This window comes from Lissotriton vulgaris, chromosome 1_1, assembly GCF_964263255.1.
Source record: "Lissotriton vulgaris chromosome 1_1, aLisVul1.2, whole genome shotgun sequence".
NCBI classification, from domain to species: domain Eukaryota; kingdom Metazoa; phylum Chordata; class Amphibia; order Caudata; family Salamandridae; genus Lissotriton; species Lissotriton vulgaris.
This window is the reverse complement of record NC_141685.1, coordinates 2,091,626,813-2,091,650,688: the sequence shown is the minus strand read 5'-3', so window position 1 is coordinate 2,091,650,688 and position 23,876 is coordinate 2,091,626,813. Positions and strand designations below refer to the sequence as shown.

The following is a 23,876-nucleotide window of genomic DNA, read 5'->3' as shown; positions in this document are numbered from 1 at the left end:
CGGGGCCCAGAGCGACCTGCATGTGGCTTTCGCGCTATTCCTCTCGTGCAAAGGCTCCGTGCCAGCTATATTTAGAAACCCGCCTTCTGAAGGTGAGTGGGTGCACAGTGTATTTTGTGCTTGAAAAACGCTCCCACGCCCCTTTCGAAGTAGCATCCTGTTGAGACGCACCCGAGCCGTATAAAGGGGCCTCTACGAGACGCCCTCGTGGTCGTGGTGTACCTCCGGAATACTTAGAAGCTACAAGCGGACAGACCGCTCGCCCCCCTCCTGAGCCTGCCGAAACTTGGAGCTATATATAGGAAAGCAGGGCATATTACAGCCTCCCGAGTATTATACGCAAGAAACTGAACACCAAGACTTTAGACCGAAAGAAAGCTCACGAGAACAGACTAATTCCCTGACTTGTCAGTGGAAGCAGTTCTCTCGCTCTACTATGCTGCTTACCCCAGGACAAGGTTAGGAGTCTGTTGCTGCTGTACTTGCAAAAGGGAGGTTTGCGTGGCTCTTTTCAGAATTGGGAAGATTTGGAAAAAGATGTTTAATTTGATCCACATGAGTCTGTCTGTGGCAAAATTGTGCACTTTTGATCTTTGGTCCTTCTTCGAGGCTGTAGCCAATGGATGCGCCGCTCTCAGGGCGAGCCTCCGATGGTGGGGAAGCTGCGGCCAATCGCAGCGCGGCCGCAGCGATGACGCGGCGGCTCGAGAACCACTCATAGCGCGGCGGCACTGAGGGGGCTCGAACCGCCTCAGCCAATGGGAGGGCAGCTCCTTCGTTCTTGCTCTCCGCGGCCCCTGCGAGGTCCTCAAGTTATTCTCGGCCCCGGGCAGCGGTGGCAATCAGGGAGGCAGCGTTTGCACCGTAGTAGGAGGCGGCAGAGCGCTCGGGGTGCCACTAGTGCCTTACCAGATTCAGGGGCGTTCCCGAGAATCGGCTTTCGGCTGACGTAGCGTGACGTAGCCAAAAGCCAAAAATTCTCTGGAACGCCCCCGAATCTGGTCCGGCATTGATGGACAGGCCCGTCTTCCAATGGCTAGCCTCCATTTATGGAGCTAGCCAATGGAAGACGGGGGCCGTTCCAGTCCCCACACACAGACATCATTAAGTTTTTCCTAGCGCATGCGTACTTCGTACGCATTGGCTAGGCAAAACCTAAAAAACTAAAAACCAAGTTCCCTGGAAGACACAACCTGACATTTGACCTCTGTCTTTGAATGTACAGTAAATGTAGGAAGGTAAGAACAAGATACAAAGGCCTGCTTGCAGAAAGCGAGTTTGTGGAAGAATACAGTGAACAAGGTTTGGGCAACGGGAGGGACAAACTCGAACTGGACGGCCAAAAGCAAATAAAGCCAGCAAATAGAAAGCCAGAGCATGTGAGTTATGCAGCGGGCGGAATACATTCCTTGGTCAACTTTCTGAATATCCCCAAGATGTCTTTAGCAAACCAGACAGATGCACTGTCTGTTAGGCTGCAGCCTAAAAAACAGACTTGAAAATAATTCCCTACCAGGCCCTATGGTGATGTCCTTGACATTAAAGGCGAAAATACAGATTGATTTCTCAACAATGGTTGTACAAAGCCTTACAGTAACATACTCAGCGATGCAGCCCCAGTTCATGTCACATATTTTACATTATCAAACTCCCCTAGGAATATTTTAATATTTTTTCCAACTGTTTAGTTTCTGTATTCTTCCCATAGAAGATATATTTCTTGATTAGTGCACAATATGAACTGTCTCCCCTCTAGGTGAGTTCATGTTGTGGGTGTTCACAACCGGGCATAATTGAGAGCTCTGGAGTTGAGTCTGAAAACTGACAATGAAAGTAGAGGGGGCATAAATGTGTTCCGACTATGTGGTAACCCAATCCTTTGCCTCTCTGCAGAGTGCACAGAGTCAGTTGTAATTGCCATTTTTTGTGAAAGTGTGTGAAGAAGGTACACAGCTGTTGAAATATTGACAGGGAAAGAAAATGCTATGTTTGCAGGTGATGTGAGAACGTGTGTGAGAGAGATGGAATGCTTGGAGAAGGGGAGGAGACACAAGGAAGTACATGCAGAAGGATATGGTGAAAAGGCAGTGTCTAACTAGAACGATATGACATTTGAGATATTCAGATGGAGGGTTTTAGAAATATTTAAGGAAAAAATACATATGTGACTAACAGTTATGGTGTACAAAGTAAAGTGATTTGAAAGGGAGTGGAAAACCAGAGGGATTGAGACACTCAGAAGACCAATAGTCCTTCCTCAGACCTTAGTAATTTACAATCTCATATTTTCCAAATTAAACATTGTCACACTTTAAATGTTAATTATTCACAATATGATAATTGTTTTTACTCATTTTTCTGTTATTGCTAACAAGCATTAGCAAAGGCATTAGGTTTGGCTTTTTTAGGCATACGTTCATTGTTGTGTGATACGCCTTGATACAATAAAATAAAACTCACCAAGAGACACCCAAGTACTAGTCTGCTGACATAATGTGTGAAGCACAGAACTCTAGTTCACATATTTCAAGCCAGGACCTTAATGACAAAGGCCACAGTTCTTTTAAAGGGTTTATTTTTGTTCTTCTTTGACCATGCTCCCTTTTACAGATTCTCTGCCTTTTCAATCTCACTTAAAGCACTGGTCTGCTATCCTCTTTCCCAATTCCCCTTTCAAATTTCCATTTAACACTTTGCACTGTCCTCTCCCTCCTGCCCCTTTCATATCCTCTCCTATACCCTTCTTTCCTGCCCGCGCCTCTCCTTTCAGCCTCACTTCTCTTCCTCCTTCTTTCTCCTCTTTATCTCTTCCTTCATTTCTCCTTTCCTTCCCCCTTCCTCTTTCACCCCTTCTTGCTTCCTCTCTACATTCAGACAACAAAGAACATGAACCATCAAACTGTCAAACTGTCTGTCCATGAACTATGTGACATATACTATAAATATACAGCCACAAGGCACAGCCCTCACACCTAAGCACAGGTACAGCTAAACCCTACCAGAAACACTTACCACTCTAATGTTCACCCTAGCTCTTTAATGCTTAGAATTACATGTCCCATAGCAAGCTTAATTACTCTCCAGACTTTCGTAACTCATCGCTTAACACACTCCCACCACTCAAATAATATTCAACCCTCAGCAGGTCAAATTTTTCCCCAGTGCAACCCTCATTCCAACATAATGAGCAAAAGCACAACTAAACCATTTCGTACAATATCATGAGACCTACATGTATAGCTGGCCACATGTATAATAAATTCCAACTATAATGTGGTTGGGCAACAACTCACTCCTTCATAACTAGATCACTGACTTTATCATGGCAGGTTAGTAAAGTTCCTCACTTCAAACTATTTGTGTTAAGATATTTCCAACTTAATAACACCTCAGATTAATAAGGAATAATGACAAAAAGAAAATATGCTGTTACATCTTGAAGATCAGATCCATAAATCCCAAGGCCAGAGGAAATAATCCGCTGACAAACCTGGCCAAAAAGCCAACCATCCTGGTTGACCAGACCACATCAGGAGTGAGGATTCCCAGAGTGGAGATAAAAAGATGAAAGAAGAGAAAAGAGAAAGCCGGCCCTCATCTTTGAACCCCAGGTCTGGATCAGTATCAACATTAGAAGTGCTCTTAACCTTCTGTAATTCAAGCAGAAACTGAAGACTCATCTCTTATTGGTTTATTACTTCCTCCTCCCCCTTCTGGAAGAGGTGTGGCACAGTGACCAAGGCAGCTGACTCTGGAGAGCAGGACTCATGGTTCGATCCCCCGTGGCAGCTCAGCTCAGCACCATACGACTCTGGGCAGTAGCTCTCTTAATCATCCTGACGGCCCCCAGCGCCTTGAGACCCTTAGAGGAGAGTATTTTACACTTTACAAATACCGGGTTTAGATTTAGATTTGCAATCACTGGAACTCCTTTGTGCCTACCTCTTGTAATTATGAGTTTAACACTGTGGGCAAAGAGCCTTGTTCAGTACTCCATGGCTTCCCAGCTCGGTTGCTGCCATACAAGTAACACTATATACACACATATGTACAAAAACCTAGAAGGGAATCCAAAGCCCAACCCATTCTACCAACAACTAGTATGTGAAACTTAGTCAAACTATTGACTATGTCCTTCCAGGGAACTAGCCTGTCTTCAAAAGGTCTTAACTTTCTAGTCCCAGAACAAGATCCTAATTTACAAATACAAGGAACAGGAAAGAGAAATACAGCCTAAGTTCCCTAAATATCTCTTCTTGCATGAATCACCCCCATTTTTGTTTACTAATGCTGCTGGTCTTTTGGTTCTGTGCTCTTAAACTCTTATATCCAGGCCCCAGTACCTGTGCTTTGCCCCTCAAACATGATACATGTGGATATAATGCAAATTGTTACCTGTAGGTCCCAAATATAAGGCAACACCTGTAACCAGGACCTGCAAGTGAAATGTAACTAGAGGACTGCAACATCCATTGAGTCACCACTAGAGTGACAGTACAAAACATAACTCCAGACATTCCTTCATAGCTTGACTGTGCAGTTTTAAAAAACTGCAAATTCTTCCTGTCAAAATACCCACTTTTGGCAAGCCTAAACCCTTGCTTTAAATATTAATAATCATCCTTAAGTAGGTGATAATGCCCACATAACAGGATCTATGGTATTTAAAAGTAGGACTTGTAAAAGTTTGATGTTAAACATGTCTTTACAGTGACAACACCTCAAAAGCTATTTTCACTGACACAAGGTTAGATGTTCCCTAGGTGAGCTTTCGGCTAAAATAATGCTATTTAGAAATGTAATCTCTGCCCAGGAAACAGTTATACAGTTAATTTGTGGACTTTTTACATATTTATTACAGACCCAATTCATTGGTGAAATCAGCTATGTAACCAATATATTACAAAGTGTACCATTAAAAAATCACCTTTTAACTGCAAAAGCCGGTATAAGGCCATTTGCAAGAGCTTCTAAATATCGCCCAGTAGCTGAATAAGCCATTTGATGAGGTTTAACCTGATCCTAGAGCAAAGACAAAGGCCTTTGGTGTGGGGAGGTAATCTGTTCCTTTGGCAGGATGACAATCTGGGCTCCACATAGGAACTTATTAACTTCAAAGAGGCTTACACTTTCACAGGCAGATGTAGTTAACATCTTGACCCACCCCCTTCTTAGTCCTCTAGCCAGCCCGACACCAATCCCAGTGCAAGAGAAGCTGCCCCCAGTCCAGTTTTGAGTGATCACAGAGGAAGAGAGGAGAAGTTGCTCATTTCCCTGGATTCACCTCAGGAGTGGGCACATGAGCTCTGTACAGGGTAAGAACTTTTCTGCCATATTGCTTTTAAGTAGAGAGGGAGACTGTGGGACTGTTTGCAGAAGAACACCCAAAAATGCTGAAAAAATGGGTAGGGTTACCCCTGGGAACTTTTTTCCTATTGGTTAGGTTGGGATCAGGAGCCATCCAAATACTAGTTCCAGGCAGCAATTTGGCACCCCTGGAGACCCTCTTCAGAGCACCGCTTGACCTGCTGAAGACAGAGGAAGGACTGCATCTGCTGTTGAGACCTGTGAGGAGACTTGAAGGACTGGACCTGCTCCCACTTGCATCCAGGACAAAGAAGTGGACTCCAAGGGTCAGCTGTCTGACCTCCTGTTAAGCTATAGGGACACAACAAGCTGATAGGAGCCCTTTTCCTGAAGAGCCCAGCAACCAGTTCCAACTGGAACAGCCCTGGATCCTACTGGTGTAATCTGCTGGAGTCTTGACCCTTCCCTGCCCAAGTGCTGTTTCTGAAGTTCTGTGACCCTTGTCAGTGTCAAAGTGTTTTCCTCTTAACATCTTGAGAACGCTGGGTGTGACGGAGCACCCTTGGAGGAGGGCTAGAGGTGCCCTGGGGGCACAGTGAAGGTGTGCTTGATGTCCTCAGTAGGGTGAGACCCTTGGCTACGGCCGCACCAGGAAGAACGTATGGAGCCTCCAGGTGCAGAGGGGGGGTCAACCAGCGGCCGAAAGGTAGGAGTGAGACTGACGCTGGATTAGTGAGACCCGAGGGCAGAGGCGAGTGTGAAAAGCGAGAACTGGACCAAAGACGAGGAGACGCGAAGCGTGGCAGCGGTACCGACTATACCAATGGAAGGCCCACCTGATGAGGCAGCCATGGCTCTGTTATCGAGCCACAGCCTCAGGCAAGTGACCCGAACAACTGGTCGCTATATAGGCGGGTGGTTCCTCACTATGTGCACCTCACTGGGCTATAAAGGACACTTTTGGGGTCTTAAGGGCAGGGTATGTTTTATCTTTTGATTTGGGAGGGTTATTCCCACAGTTTCTTTAACTTTATTTCTACCTGGTTTGAGTGGATAGCCCCTGATGTGAAGAGAACCCGGGGCTGAGGAAAGAGTACTTTCTTGCTATAACCTGTCTCCCATTTCCTCTTAGTGGTACCCAGTGGACCTGAGGGAACTTCTGTCCGTCCCATGGCCCTACTTCCTGGGGGTATTGGTGTAGAAACCAGTACTTTTTTGGAGTGATCAGAGAACTAATTGCCTGTCCTTTCTTCTTTCCCTTAGGGTGTCTTGGCACAAAGGTGGACTGACGAAGGATCGATGAAACGATGACCAAAGAGACAACTAGAAAATCGAAGGGAGTAAAAGAGACAACGAGAAAATCGAAGGGAGTAAAAGACATGGACAAAGTACCAGAACCTCACCTAAAGGAGTACTCGGTTGAACTGGTTGGATAATTATTAAAACATGCTTTCTTCAAGCAACTATAGTGTATTCATGTGGTCTATCCTGTAACACTGGGACTTAGAAACGTTTTGGTTCCTGTTAGAAATGGGGGTCTGTAGTTGGCAAAGTAGGTACCTTTGTCCAAATAGGGGTCCTTTGCTTCTAATCAAGGTAAGGGGGTATACTTCTAAATTAACCCCTGCTTACCCCCTCGGTGGCTTGACATGAGCAGACAGGCTTTTCTCAGAGGTAGTGTGTAAAGTATTTGTGAACACATTCAGTAATACAGTGAAAACACAACAAATGGACACCACACCAGTTACAAAAAATAGTAAATCTTTATCTAAACCAACAAGACCAAATACGATAAAAACTCAACATACAATACTCTTGAAAAATAGTACATGTGCAAAATAACCATTAAATTGCAGGAAAATCAATAAAACACAGTTCTTCTGACTCAGTAGCTCCTTCTGGTCCTACCGTGATACTGAATACAACAGACGCTAACAATTCCAGCTGACTGCGTCAATACGGGCCAGCCAAAGCGTCTACAGACTTGGTCATAGTACCATGCTTGTTGCGACCAACATGTTGGTGCGAGTCGGTCAGGGCAAGCAGCGCGGTCGCATTGTGAAGCAGAGCATTGCGGCGGACGATGTCTTCATAATTCGGTGCAGGCAGCGGCTCGTTGACACAGTCGGTGAGACCAGGGCTTGCGTTAAAGGGTGAGACTGTGCTTGCTGCGGTACTAGTAGGTCATGGTGCGGCGACAGAGCCAGTCGATGTTCGGGTCAGGCGACGGAGTAGCTCCCCGACCCGTAGCGAAGTGCAGAGTGCGGTGTCCACAGGATGCGGTGTAAGCAGCGGCTCGTTGATGGAGTCGGTGAGACCAAGGTTGCTTTACGAAGTGAGGGGTTGCTCTGGGTAGTGCTTTCAGGACATGAAATCCTGCAATGGACTCGATGACAGAGTGGTTGCCATTTTTCTTTCTGCAGAGACGTTCAGAGACGGTGCCCACAGGCACAGTGAGGTATTTGCTGTTCCTGAGACCTCTAGAACAGGAGACAAGATTGGTTCAAGCCCTAGGAGATCTTTTTCTTTAAGCAGGGGACACAGCAAGTCCTTTTCTCCTTTCCTAGGCATCAAGTAGCCACTGCAGGCCAACCCCAGACAGAAAACAGCACAGGGGCAGTATTCCTAAGCAGCTTCTACGGCTCTTCTCCTTGGAATAGGTTCCTCTAGATTCCCAGAAGTGATCTAAAAGTCTGGACCCCTCTTTTTAGACACAAAAATCCTTGGTTCTACCCAGCCAAAACCAGTTCTGTCCTCACTGGTGCAGCATCCTGGCAGGAGGTGGAGTTAGCATTGCTGAAGGCACACCAGTCCCATTCAGGTGAAAGGAAATCTCCTCCCCCTACTCTAAATGCAGCCCAGGTATATTCAGCCCAGCCCTGAGTCATCAGACCTCTGTAGCCACTGCCCCTCTCTAGCCCCTGTCATCCAAAAGCCAGACATGCAATACATGCAATACACAAACCTAGCAGAGGCACACTGGATGATTAGGCAAGAAAATACCTACTTTCTAAAAGTGGTATTTTCAAACATAGAATGTAAAAATCACCCTCACTAAAAGATGCCTGTTAACATTCTGAGTTCAAGCATACTAAACTTTAGGGTTCTACCTTGTTTCCAGGGTCAGTTATGTTTATAAGATGTTCTAAACAAACTCCCCATTCTGTCCTATGGAAACAGGTAGACCTGCAATATTGAAAAACGAAATTGGCAGGAATTCACTATCAAGTCCTACCTTTCACATACAATGCACTCTGAAAACAGGGGTAGCTTGGGCCTACCTTAGGTGTGACTAATATGTAAAAAAGGGAAGGGTAGGGCCTGGCAAGTGTGTGCACTTGCCAAGTCGACATGGCAATCCCAGACTGCACACAGGCTCTGCAATGGCAGGCCAGAGTTACATTTTACAGGCTGCTTCTGTGGGTGGCACAATCAGCCGCAGCCCACTAGCAGCATTTAATTTACAGGCCCTGGGCCACATAGTGCACTGTACTAGGGTCTGACTAGTAAATCAAATATGCCAATCATGGAATCACTAATCCATAACACTAATTTACAACGGGAGCACTTGCACTTTGGCACAGAACAGCACTGGCAAGGTGCCCTAAGCATCTAGACCAACAAAACAAAGTCCGACACACAGCAAAAACACAGGAGGCAAAGTCAAAAAAATGCAGGGAAGACCCACGCCAATGGTGTCAGGTCTAGCAGTACCAAAGACCTCTGGAGTACTGGGACAAACCTGCCAAGTCAATTCGACAAAGGTGTGTTACTAATAAGCCAAAGATTCAGGGAAATTTCACAGCAGCAAATTTTTTTCATTGTGGTGTTGTGGAGAAGGTGTCCGACCTCGTGGATCCCTGTTAAACTACAACTAGCAGCCTTGTTACGCTGGAGAAATCTGAGCTCTCAAAAAAGTAACTAAGTCAGAACATAGAGATTTTCAAAGGAGACCGCACCCAAGTATCCGTCATTGAGGGACCTACTTTTTGCGCACATTTTGAATTTCTCCTTCTCAGAGATTTCCAGCCTATAGTCACCAACTTCACCTGGGCCTTGTCTGAGGTTAATTAATTCCATGAGGCTGGACCCATCTCATCCACAGCCTGCTACCTTGCCCTGATGAGGAACTTTAACTTCCATTTCAGAGTTTAAGTCCGAAGGTAAAGCTTCCAACCGGGTTAAACTTGGGTTCTGTATCTGCTCCAACACCGTCGACTTTAAATCTCGCCTAGGTACCGTTCAAGCGCATCCAGCTGAACCAGGTTGGCCCTTTATGCTTCTTTGCACTATTTCTAACATTAAAAATGTATATATCTGGTTCACCTCAATAGATATTTGTTGTTTTGGTGTCATGTTGTCTATGTATTTTTTTCTCTTTTTTGGGGTAATGCATTGGGATTTTTATTTTGTTGTGTTTTTGAATCTTGAACTGGTTTAGTACTTCTAAATGTTTTAAACATGTTCTTCTGTGATGTCTGTCTGCTTTGTGCCATATCTACCAGGGGGTGAGTTCAGGTTTAAATTACTAAAATCATCACTAGACCAAACAGCTATAGTGATAATATTTTTTGTGGTGGACTTAAATCCAGCCTAACTAACAACCCACTTTCTAACACTCATCCCTCAACTGGGCCACAGAGCCAGGCTGCAGCCTGAGACATCTGGCCTAAGCTAGGATAGCTTGCCTTGTCTCACTCAACAATGCATCAGACAATATTGTATCAGCAAAGCAGTGTTATACTGGGAACTAAATACCTAAATGCACAGAAATGTGAGAAGCTTTTGCAGGGCTCGGTCAACAAACTCAAGCAAGGACCATCATAGGACGAGTACCTATTTCAAAGTTTAAAAAGAAATCCTAGGGGAAACACAATGCACAGCAAATCCAGCATCTGGTGTTAGCTAGTAGAATTAGCATTGTTAGCTGCCTCATCATTACTAAATATGGCACCTATGCTTTAAAAATTATGGATTAATGTTGAAGCATGAACATGGAGCATTAAGAAGTGCAGGGCCTGAGGAATAAAGGCCTCTCTTCCCCAGCCTATTTAATTGCCTACAAATACAGACTTGCAACAACAAAAAGGTGATGAATGGATTGCTTGAATTAAATTCATCCACTGGCAATCACTCCGGCTGCATTCCAGTCCATAATTTTTCACCCACCTCAGGTTACACCCTTCCATATGCAAGTCAATATTGACCCTGTTCCATTGGGAACAGAACAGCCTAAGCTGCACGCCTGGTCTTCCCTGAACCGATACACAAGCAACCAAAGACCACTTTCGACCTGATTAGGGCTTATCAGCCAGGTACTGTACGCCGAAACGTGGGTCCACTGTAGCCAAGCTACACTTGACTGAAGAGCCCTAATCAGGGCAAAACTGGTCCTGGGTTACTTGTGTTACATTTCAGGGAAGACCTGGAATGGCATTTTGGGCTGGGCGGTTCCTATTGGAGCAGGTTCAAGACTGATTTGCATATGGCTGGGCCCAACTGAGGTGCCCTGGTGAGTGGAAAGAAGGACTTAAAAGTGGCCTCAGCAATTGGCAGTGGCTGAGATTAATTTAAGCATTCCATCTATCACCTTGTTGTTGTTACATTTGCTACAAATGCAGATCTGGCACTCACACCAGCCTCATATTGCCACAAATACGCTTGTATTGCAAGAAAGCTTGAGCTACCCCAAATATGTTTGTCGGTTCCCAACCCACAGAGTTTGGTAATAAAATGGAGTTCAAATGTGCATTGTACAACATAATCTTTTATTTGTATTGGCAACATGTATTACTTGTTGAGCACCAGGGGGTTTCATGAAATATTTTGTTTCTTTGTCTTGCCAGTCTTGGAGCCAGCTAACATAAGGCAACAGCTTGTTTATTTGAGACGTATGACGCTTATTCCACAATGTCAAGTATACACCTCTGATTCCTTTCATCTATGATCAGGCAAGATATTTTCATTCATTAAATACAACTAACAAAACCCATTGCCAACTGCCCTTTGAGTACAATATTGCGTGGACTTTTATTTTACAGATGATAACATTCGACACTGAGACCTTGGCAAAGCACAATGACCTTTAAAACAGCAATATTAACCCTCGAAGATGCTAGAATGAGTTTATAGCCTCAGACCTAGTTCTTGTCCAAAGATAAACCAATGGCCAGTCTTTCATGGATTCGAACCAGAGATTCCTCAGCTTATTAATTTTCTCTGATTGTACTTTGCTCATATATGAGACTGTTCTATTGTCTACTACTTATCTCTTACTTCGATCACCTGTAAAGTCCCCTGATACCTTTACGGGTCATGTTCACGCTGTATAAAACTTTATAAATAAATAAATAAAATTATAATCATAAAATCTTAATTTGGTCTACAGCAACAACCATAAAAGAGTACAATAAATGTATTAAAAATCACCCTAAATAAAATGTTACCAAGCATGCAACAAGACACTATTTAAGATCCAGTGTTTGCAGTAGAAATCAACATAAGATCAATACATTCATAATAATCCTAAAATCGGTCACATCTCAACCGTCTAGAAATTTATGTAGCTCCTAAATAACAAGATATGACATATAAAACAAGTTCATTAGGAAGCATATGCAGGTAAACAAAGTTTGCCCAAGGAGCAAACACTTGATACTTTTCAGTTCATGAAAGGACAAGGAATAGGGATCAGAAAAGATGTCCACTCTACCCAGGGAAGCAGATGCTGTCTTTATGTACACAATCCATGGGATTCTAGCCCCAAGGTTGAGCTACAAACAATCTGAAAGAATCAAGCAGTTAATTTTTAAATCCTTACTAGTCCAAATCTTAATCCAACACAGCAGGGGGCTAAGGGCAACTAAATCAGTTAAGTAGTGTATTCCAAGCTCCGCCACCACCGAAAACACTGGGGTGCATTGGTAAACCTGCAGTAATCACAGGAGAAATTGATTTTTGACCACTTGGATTCTCTCGATATTCACAGAACCCCACACCTCACTTCAACACAGAACCCAAGAGACAATTGTGTGATTAATTAGCTACCTCTCCAGGATTGACCTTTCATTACCATTAATAATTTAAATTGCTTTCATTTATTCAAAACTGTTTACATTTGTGCATTGGCACCATCATTCCATGATAGTCCAACAAATCACTGCAAGTACCATCATTAAGTCAAGATTGGCATTATGCTAGGATTGGCACGATCATGCCAAGAATTCACTCAATATCTAATAAACTACCACCATAATGCGGGGGACATCATAATAGCAGTGTGTATTCAAAAATATGTTTACACAGTTTTTCAAGAATAAACCCAATTCTGTAAAGGATTACCTCACTATGCTCACTATGTCAAGAAATAGCACTATACTGCCATGAAATACATTATAGTCAGGACAATATTATAAGATGTGCACCATCTTACCATGTTTAGTCATAATTTGCCAAGATTTACTTTCATTATGCAGTGGCAGAATTGTGCCAGGGGTGGGCAACATGTCATGGGTGCCCACTTACTGCCAAAACTTACCATTATCTTTCCAGGGTCAACATTTTACCAGTGATAAAAAGCATTGAATTGATCCCTATAAGTTGTCAAGAAATACTACTATTTTGCGAGGGCCAGATTCCAACCAATTACGGCACTAGGTATCCTGCCATGAATGTCCACACATTGCTAAGAATTACCACTATTGTACCACAACCAACATTTTATTAGAGGCTAGCAACTTGCCGTGGGTCACTACAAGTTGCCAAGAATTACCAAGATTATGTCAGAGCTATCATTTACCACTGTTGTGTAATGGGTATTCGAGCATCGATGGCCGTAAACTGCCAAGATTTACCACCACTTTTTCACTACACACAGCACTCATACACTTGCCATGCATGCAACCAAATTCACAGAAAATCATAGCTAGGCTTGTGTGTACAAATAGAAACACACATACAAGTACACTTCTGCACACACGCAAACATCAATATTTTTTTCAAATAGCATATCCTCCTCTTAGCACTATGATCCCAATGGCTGTTACTACTCAGGCTTCTGCTCCTCTCCCTCACAAAGACAGATTCAGCCTCCAGTCATCTCCCTTGGAGGGAGTTGGAGTGGATGCGGTCACCTTAGATTTTGTGGGAGAGCAAGAGGGCTGAAGTGTCTGAGGAGGAAGGACGGTGTCTTAGAGAATCAGTGGCGGTGATGTTCTAATGGTTCAAGGATGACTTGTAACAGCAAGAGAGTTGTTTGTAAATGGCTTATGTCTGTGGCAATTGTGTGCTGTCTTGCGGAGATTTTGTGATATGGAGTGATAACGTTTTAGATGATCATGTGAGTGTAGGGCTTATTGTGCAGAAGTTGTTCTCAGATCTGACTTGGCCTAAGATCCCAGGATGATGATAAAAAATCTAGAGGACACTTTATTGTAATTGTTTGCTGAGGTTTTGTGGGGTTTGTCAAGAGGCGTCATTGAAAGCTTAATTAAGATATGGACATTTACCTTTTAGTGGGAAAGAGAGATATGATTAGTGTGACGGACCTTTTGCGCAGAAGAAAGTTGCACTGATCAGAGTGACTCCCCGCTGGACAAGGTTTCATTTGAATGCATGTTTGTGTTACTTATGCAGGAATGATTTCTGTTGATTCTTTATTAAAGCAGATAATTGTTACTTGTTGCTATTCCATTGTATATAGTTGCAAGTGCGTTGCTGAAAAGAGTGTTTTCATGAATATTTGAAAAGGAGGGTGAGCTGCTGCGAGGAGTGAGATTGCCATCATAGTGTGCCACGCTGGGATAAGTCTATTAGTGTAAAGCTGCACTGTTATTGGCTGTCCATGTCACAAGGTGCCTTGCTGGTATTTGTTGATGATTTGGGTTGAGACCTTTGAGTAAAACATTGATTGTGTGTTGAAAGGAACAATTAAAATCAAATGCTTTAAAGTTGTATGAGATCTGTTTAGAGGAGATGTTCAGATACCTCTTAGAAGGGGGAAGAAGCCCCACCTGACACTGCAGGTCATTATGTGGTGATAAATGTAAGGTTACACACACATGTATTTGTTTAGAACAATGGCATAAGATCATTGAGAAAGAAGGTGCACTGATGTTTCTACATTATGGTACATTTATTCTGAAAATCATTGAAAATTGTAGGAGAATTCTATATGAAATGAAACCACAACCTAGATCTACACAATTTCAAGTGCTTAATGCTTGGGAACATGCAACTCATGCCAGAGAAAAAGACAGATATCAGGAATGATTGAAAAAGGCAGTACATGCTTATGCAGAGGTAAGTTGGGATGCAGAGCAGAAAAGGTTGAGAACTGACATGATAGAAGGAGTGAGATTACATCCATTATTGCAAAGTGGAGAAGTGAAAAGAGGGACTGAAAAGAGAAAGAAGGATAAAACAAGAGAGTCTGGAGAGAAAGAAGAAAACAGCGATAGTGATACTAGTGACAGTCTTTTGGACGTATTAATGTCCGAGTAACCACCTCCGTATATTGAGATTTGAACAGAGGGAGGTGGGAGCGAGGCTGCAGTTGAGAATATTGAATTGGCTACTGAACCAGCAAACATGAGCCCTAATATGTTAGGGATTTTTCCTGTGAATAAGGAACAGAGTGAATCAAAATTTGATTGGTGGAAATTTGAGGACACATGTTCCTGCAACCTCCACTGTTTGTACAGTTCCAGATGCACTTACAGTTCCAGTTACTATTGGATCAGTGGTTTCTATATATAAACCTGGTTCAGAAGGAAACAGAATTCAAAACTCAACTATCCCCTCTCAACAACAAGCAATTACATCTATGCGTCGGAGGGTTGGAAAATTTGTTCCATTAAGTCAGACTAATGCAAGCTCTCCTTGTTGTGCAAGTGCTAACCCATCCGTGCATCAGCCTGGATTTGGACTTTTAAGGCAATCCTGGGTTTATCAGATTTGCGTTCACTTACTTGGGAAACACCTTTAAATATGCATAGTACTACACCTAAAGTAAACATAGCATCTAAAGCCCGTGAGGCACATCCTGGTCTTAATGTCCAGGAACTAAAAGTCTTTTGAAAGTTCTTAATACTACATTGAATGAGAGTGGGAGTACTGAAGTGAGTCAAGGAACTCTTCAGTCCACTTTGAAAGTAAACTTGGTGGATGTAGAAATATTGAAGTTCGAATTGGGTGAAATGATAAGTGGTTGTCTTGTATTGGATCAAATAGAAACTTATCAGCAGAGCAAACTTTTGTTCATGAGTAAGGATGTTACTAGGAACGCAAGACAAGCTCATGACAAATTATCTGAATTCACCTTCAAAATAAGAGGTAGATTTGGAGTAGGCAAATGCTTTACAGAAGAGCCACTGATTCGCCTTTAGTGATTAGGACATAGAACATATGAGAATACCAGGGATGAAGATGCAAATTCAGGAATTAATCCACAGCATTCGAATTTGGAGTGAATAAGAGAAGTGGGAAGTTAAATGGTCAAAAAGAACAACTCCAAAGAGAATGAAGGGAGAGCCGCCTCCTCCTGGAGGTGAGGAGACAGAGAGCTACAAGATTCCTTTATGGAAGGTATCTAGTGGAGGTTACATATATGTACCTTGCAGTAAGAGTGACCTTGCATCATTTACAAATGAATTCCCCAAATTAAGAGAGAAGCTTGTGGAATGGTACAAACAAGTTGAGCGGTTTGTGAACATTTCAAAGGTTTTGTGGACTGATATTGATATTGTGGTCCAAAGTGAATTGTGTTACTCAAGCCTAGTATATGTTCCGTTGGATATGCCTTACATCAAGCTCTCAGCATATGGAATCGAGGGTGAGATGGCCAAAGGTACCTTATTGAATAATACTGCTATCAATAAGGGTGGCATGTCCACATCTGCACTCTGATGTAGTTACTTGTACAGTGTATGTCTGGTAGAAGTTGTCAACCTTGGCAGGTTTGCAAATGTTTTTCTCACCTCTGCTCTCTGTGACCAATAACCCCCGTCTTTCACTTTCATATGAAGCCATGGCTCAAGGTTAACTGATAGGTTGGGACATAACACCTTGGCTGCTAGGCGTTTTCCCGCTGTGTGCTGGAAATTGCTTTATTACTTTATTCATGACGAGCTCAGCTCGTCATCAGCACAGCTCAACTGTGCATCATGACGAGCTGAGCTCGTCATAAGCATCGAAAGGGTTAACACATTGGGTGACCTTTTTGTTGATGGACAATTCATCATTTAGAAAGTTCTAAGAAGAATGACGGTAACACACCAATTCATATTTTCCTTTGTTATCGGCTCAAACACATATAGGAGGAACAATTTCTGAGCTTTCCAGCCATGCCACCTACTCTACCTGCCTTTACAGTAATATATTCCACTATGTCTCCACAAGCCCTTTAAACAAAGCTATACAATGCGACAACTGACATATCATTAACACTGAAACCACATGCTGGAATGAAATGGGAACGATGCAGAGGTATAACAATATTAGCTGATATGTGGAGATATTATCTCTACACAAGATGTAGCTGCTCTGGTTGCTCAATGGTCTAATGCGTCCATTGCAGGGGCCCGTATTCGACCTCATGGTAACAGGTTTAAATCCCGGCTGGGCCACTCAGCCTTTCATCCATCTGAGGTCGATAAAATGAGTACCATTGAGTTGGATTTTATTTATTTATTGTACAGTTTTCTATAGCGCGAACAAGACCCTTCGGTATCAGAGCGCTTCACAGTTACAAGCACGAGATTACATTAGACTGTTTTAGTCAATAATTCTATCATAAAGGTTTGACATCGATTACAAGGTCATAAAGAATGAAGCAGTGTTCTGAGGTAGGTGAGATAATAGCTATAATTGGAATGTTCAAAGTGCCTCTAATGTTTGTTTCACGTGTCTTTTCCTTTGTCTTCCATGTTCTCCAATCAGTGGACCATTTTAAACGTCTCTGAGTTGAAGAATTAGCGCCTATAGAGGTGATTATGGAAAGAACTTACTCATTAGAAATAACTTGGTTTCTCTCTTAAACATTGCTAAGTTTGGGATAACAATATACAACTGTTATTCTGCACCAAGAGACCTGCTGGTGAACGTGCGCTTTACAAATACACGTTATGTTATGTTACTGTCCTGCAGGTATAAACGCAATTGGACCAGCTGTTGATCCAACATGTCATAGTTGTAGCAGAGTACTTCTCCTAGCATGGGCATGTACTCCTGCAACCACAATTTGAGAAAATATATCCGACACTTTGTCCCATTTGATAATGACTCAACTTACCCTATCTCTCCTTGTGGCACTACTGGGTTATCTTAAAGATGTTGCCCTAAAGCTCTCAGAAATTCATAGTAATTTGTCTTTCTCGCGGAGAGAAGAATTGATATAAGATGGGGTGGGAGACCTCTTCCTTCTGTAAAAGGATGAATGAAGAATTGTGTATATTCCAGTGATGCCTCATGTTTTCCACCTATCGCCTGCCCGAAAGACATCTGGGCCCTATTACAAGCATATTGGTTAGACAAATAGAATGAAACGCAATACAAATGCTCCTCTTTCTTCATCACCCTCTTATAAATTGTGAATTGTATGGTGGGACTCTATTCCTTTTTTCACAAAATCTTTCATAATAGTTTTCTTAATAATTATTTTCTTTCACGTGGCGTATGATGGTAAGGTCCCACAGAGAAATCGAATATTGCTGTAACTGTATAAACTATGTGAAGTTGTGCGGTAACTACTGGAAGGATGCTGATGTATATTGATATTGTTCAGTTTATTTAACTCATAATGCATTTAAAAAAAGAACTGAATGGAGACCATCTAACTCATTTCCAGAAGATCATCAGGTAGGCATTGAGAAAATACGGTCTCAAAAACAAGAGATACCAGTGCCTCTATTCCTTATATGGAAACTGTAGAGGAAGTTGCAGTAATGTACAGTAAGAGTTCATTTCAGGATGGCGAATTGAGTTGAACACTGCTAGCGATATGCTAATTTACAGGTCATGAGTTCAACAATATAGCCCACCGAGCCATCTATATGTCTGAGGACAATTATTCAACTACCTTTAAAAGTGGATAATAATAAGATATGTAATCTGTGTTACTTAAAAACGCAAATTTACCATGTGAAGACTATATGAAAAAATACATTTTATTAAGTATTTTCCTTGTATTTCTTAAATACGAACTCAAATAATACTCTAAACTAAAGTAAAGAACGCCTATCTCTTACTCACCGAATTATTATGCCCATCAAGGCATCCGGAGGATTCGAAGGCCCCATTGACTGTCCCTAAGTGTGCAGCAGGCAGGTACTGTGTGACAGTCAAGTACTTCTGTTGGGGGGCAGAGGAAGGTCCTTTTGCGTCTACTCCCGACTGCAGTCCAAAGGAGGCACGTGAGGAGGTTAATGGAATATCTAGAAGGAAACACCAATACATGGAATATAAGCCCATTGTTATTTACATAACAGGTCAAATTAGAAAAGGTATAAAAACAATTACAAAATTATTATTAAGTCAGAAATGCATAAAAATCGTGTTTGTTTCATGAAACGAGACTTGCTACAGGCCTTAGTTTTATTGATTTACCTTTGCACTGTATTTCACGTTAACATTGTCACTTTTTCTCAGAAACAGGAGACATGATTATAAACTATTTTAATTTGCAACAGCAAAAATCCATTTTCTATCAAAGTCAATGTCTTTCGTGAACCTTTATGGGCAATTCACAAGTGTTTTTCTCTCCATAAATCCAGTTTATAGCTGGAAACGATGGAACTTAGGCTCGGTAGTTCATTTCTAACTCACAAAGCATGAAACACGTTTAAGTCCATGCACATTGGTGAGAAAGGACTTATATATGCATCAAAAAATCAACATTTTTCCCTTTGCAATAGTGGAGGCTTCTAGGAGATGGCCAGAGATACCAAATGCAAACGTTGTGTACAATTTGAAATCTCAATTTCATTTAAATTCTGAGCAAACACACCTTAATAATTACCAAAGTAGCATATTTATGGCCACTAGTTAGAATGTAATGGCTCCCCTACGTGATGTGGTGTGGGTGATCATGCTAACTCAAGTATGCCTCCTGACCCCGCTTACTTGGGAGTGTATTTCATAGTGCCAATGTCGGCAAAATTCATCTGTTCTCATACAGCAACATACACAAATAAACCACACAACACCTTCTTAGTGGAGAATTTTGCTGCAGATTTATTTGCATAACCAATATGCCAACATGCTGGGTTATCTTACGGGCGATCCCAGGGCAGGCCAGCGCCTATGCTGCCTGCCCGCCTGATGAGCCAAATTGCACCATGGCCATTGCCAATCAGTGATTACCAATCATTGGAATGGGCTACCCCTCCCATCAGTGGACCGCTAGTCCACTCCCTTGCTCATGCCCCCCAAAAGGTGGGTGGAGCGTTCCAGGCAGCCCCCGGTTGCTCAGACCCACAACCGCCGTAGGCATAACGGGACGTCGTAGTTCTTCCAGGGGACACGCTAAGACATCCCTGGGTATCCTTGGCTTAGCACCCTTGTTGTGCTGCTACAGTATAGTCCCTTCTGTACCTTGCAGACTCTGGATCACCCTGTAACACCTCCACAGCTCTGGAGGTGGCCACCATCACAACCAGGGCCCCCCACCAAGGTAGACATCTTTACATCCTGCTTATTCCCGGGCCTCTCCCAGGATCAGCAAAAAGAAGTCCATGCCCATACTGGACCTGAGGCCAGCCTGCCCCTCATGGACCGGTGCCCCCCTCCTTTTTCAACTCCCTGTGAACTTTTAGCCTGAAAAAACCCAAAGCCCTTCTGTCCAGGGATGGATGCATAACTTACACTCAGGGGAATTAAATTCTAGCCGCAGGACCCTCCAACCCTGGAAAGTCAAATCATTGCCTCCCACCCGTCATACCCCAGTGGTGAGAAGGGCGATCGCCCCCCCCCCCCCTGCCTGGGCCCCTGCTTCTAATGAAGCTGTTCCAGTGCCTGCCCAATTACAGCACTCCTCCCCGGTGGCTTACGGCCGGCCTGCCTCGCCCAGACATTCATGTGTATGTGTATGTGCCCAGGATGACCTAAAACAACTGGTCCGGGGTAGGTTCCCTTTTAACCTTGCCTGGCTGAGGAGCAATAGCATTGACAAGCCCCTCCTGGCCAGATATGCCCAAGCGGGTGGAGGTAAAAGTTAACAAGCCTGCCTTCACTCCTCTCATACAATTATTTGTGTACAGCACTTGTCAGAGTGTGTCCCTCACATTCTGCCAGTCACCACCCCAGGTGATGCCTTGCCCTCCCAAACTTCTATTACTATACCAGGGAGCAGACAGTATTGTGTGGACCGCAGGGTAACACAATGATAGATACCTGCCCATTCTTGAGTACGGGGAATGCCAAGTGTCCTTCACTACTTAGTAGCCTACTTTTGCTTAACCCAGGGGATTCCCCAAGGTTTGGCCCATAGCACACTCGTTGGATGACAACTTCCACAGCCTGCATTGCTGCCAGCCAAGGCTAAAGTGCGGGAGAATTGCCCATGTTATTGTTAATCAGCTTAATGGTATTTGTTTCATCGACCTCAGAAGGACGAGATACTAAGTGGACCTACCCGGATCTGAACCTGTTACCAGAGGTCGAACCCAAGCCCCTTTCAGTTCTGCCGCTCACCTGCCTGGGAACATGTATCGCAGGGCCGACTTCAGGCATCTTAATCCCTAATTGGACATGCCTTATCTAAAAACACAAATCTAAAAGGCCTGAAAACCGGCTAACCACCAACCATGTAGTTGGGTGTGCGCTGACCACTCCCAATGGAAAATTCACCTTACTGACGCCATTGGTAACATGTCATTAATTAATCATTTTAACCTTAACAAAGCTGCAAAATGTGCTCTTGTGGTTGTCAGTATTAATGCTCCCTCCAATCCCTATCAGCCCAACCAGGCAACCTGCTCCTTCTTTGGACTGGCACACTCCCACCCCCAGCACCAAGAAAGTGCCTATTCGTGTGTAGCCCATAACCTTACGTGTATCACTATGTCTTTGCCTATTCCGTTTCTGGTTGCAAAGTGGATGACATTGCCAGCCCTAAACCTGGGCGAAATAGAAGAAAGCTATACTGCTACCCCTGTGAGCCGCAGCTGTTGCTAATGATGGTACAAATCATACTGGTAAACTAGATGCTGTACTATAGCCTTAGAAGGCTGTTGCAGCCCTTTATTAAAGTCCATAGGTAACCTACTCACAATATGGCTGAAGCCAGAGAGGCTGTAAACTTAAATCCCATTGAAATGATCGTTAGAAAGACCCAACAGGGGGTAAACTTGTGAAATGAGGTAGGGGCCAACACCACCACACCCGCCCGTGAATCAGTCCAGGTTTACTTTGCCATGCGCTGTAGTACATCCACAGTATGCCGGCATCTAACCTGTGCTGTGTCCTGCGCATTCCCCCTCATGCCTCCATTGGGCACCTCTGCCTGATGTGTGTGACCTAGGTACATGGTTTCCTTACAAGATAATAAGGTGAAGCATGCTAACCTGCCCCCAAACTCAGCGGAAACCCCACATGTGCGAGCTGGCCACGAGCGCCTGCAAAGCATGCCAACCCATGAAGTGTTTTACTTTCTTTTGCTCAAGGGGGAAGGAGGGCGGCAGTCCTGTCTAGAGATGTGTGTATAGGAAAACATGTGTCCTGGCAGTCCCTACAATTACTACAGTGTGGAAGGCCCCACAACCCTAGACTCTCCCTGGTTCAATACCTTCCTGCTAGTAATGGCTTCTTTGATGTATGTTGACAATTCTAATGTTCTGCAATGAAGGGACTGCAAGATCTAAATAGTTTCTTATAAGGTACCACCTAGTTCCCTACCCCCAAAATTACAACTTTATCGCCGTGTTGCATGGGAAAGGGCAACCTGGCAGTCACCATGATTACTACTGTTGTGGACGACCCCACAACCCCTGGCTCTCCCTGGTTCAATACCTTCCTGCTAATAATGGCTACCTTGATGAAAGTTGAAAATTCCAATGTTCTACAATGAGGGGACTGCACGATCTAATTAGTGTCTATAAGGTACCACCTAGTTCACCACCCACAAAATTACAATTATATCGCCGTGTTGCATGGGTAAGGGCAACCTGTCAAAGTATCCAAACACAACTAAGAATTCAAACCTTACCCTTAAATTATCCATCAGTGGCCCCTAACGAGGCAAACAATGCTAGGGCAACTCAGCAGCCTCCTTCCAACTTTCATGTTGGTTATATGTTCAAAAGACTGGCAGCTAATAGCTTGTTCCTCCGTGTGACCCCTGCCTGCCATCCTTGCAAGGGGGTGGCAAAAGGACTACTTAGCATGCACCCTTTTTCACATGCTCCCCCTCTCTCTGATTAATTGTAGATCTATGAGGAAGCACAAGTTAAAGATACACGATCAACTCATGGAAGGTACAATTTACAATATATTTGCTGTTGTGGAGGAGTAGAGGAAGGAGAACCTAATAGTAACTGTGATAAAGACGTGTGCTGGAATACAACGTGACCTATAGATTATGCATGGTGCTTAGTAGCAGCACTTGGCCCAGCTCCTCATCTTTACCCATGCTGGAAGCAAAACCTTTGTTGGTTACCCCTAGCTCCTTGCCGCTCCCTACAACAGGAGAATTTGCCCAAACCGAACTAAGTGTAGGCCAGAATAGAGAGGCTAATACCGGCCCCAAGGTCAGAGTGAATTGCAGCTGCATCACCAGATAACTGCCATATCTTGAATAATGGAAATGACAACTGTTCTGAATACATGGTAGACTTTAGTTCTTTAACCCATTCCTTCCCCCTGATTTGGGACAGCAGCCTGCTTGTGGATAACGGCTTAGGGCCAACGCTGCCTTGCTCACCAGGTGGGGAATGTTATTCATAAATACAACCTTGTAAGATGCCTTCAATTCCAGAGCACACATCCTTGTGGAATTTAAATGAGGGGGGGACCTCTGATGGAAAAACTGAAGGGGTATTCTGTGTTGGTATCTCGTGCTAGTCCTTGCCTGTGTCCCTCCCAACTTGCGTATTTTCTGCGTATATTCTCCTGAAATGGAATTTGGTGCGGCAAAGCATGTGTTCCTGCTACCAACATATAGGCTCAACCCTCAGAAGTGCTTAGGCTCGTGAGCTAATAGATGCCTAACCTATCCATTCTCCTGGACAAACCTGATAGGGAGGAAGTTAAAAGGTGCAAAGAGTGTGCGCACTCCAGGGAATGTGGCGACTGGCCATACAAAAGGCCATAAAAAAAAGGGTAAAAGAGACTTGGGTCAACTGGATCAAAGGTTTCTCCAATTATCAGGTTGTTATGGCAGCAAGTTTCTCTGGCTTAGGCGTCCAAATGGCCTGCTACCAGGACAGGTGTGCTTGGTGCATGATGAATAAGGGGGCGTGGGGTGGAAAGAATATGACAAGGAGTTTAGGAGGGCGATGGCAACTGACCCTGATTTAACGTGGGATCAGATCGATGTTATTATGTGGCTGTGTAGTGCTTAATTTGTAAACAAATAA

The 23,876-nt window shown here is 43.6% G+C and overlaps 1 protein-coding gene across 1 annotated transcript in view; it reads right to left on the bottom strand.

The window, feature by feature from the left end:
• The window catches only part of ANO2 (anoctamin 2), a 1,660,301-nt gene that overhangs the window by 1,452,102 nt on the left and 184,323 nt on the right, over positions 1-23,876 (bottom strand). Inside the window, exon 2 of the mRNA XM_086939055.1 lies at positions 18,556-18,737. Within this exon, the coding sequence (XP_086795181.1) occupies positions 18,556-18,737 (182 nt within the window). The remainder of the gene's footprint in view (positions 1-18,555; positions 18,738-23,876) is intronic.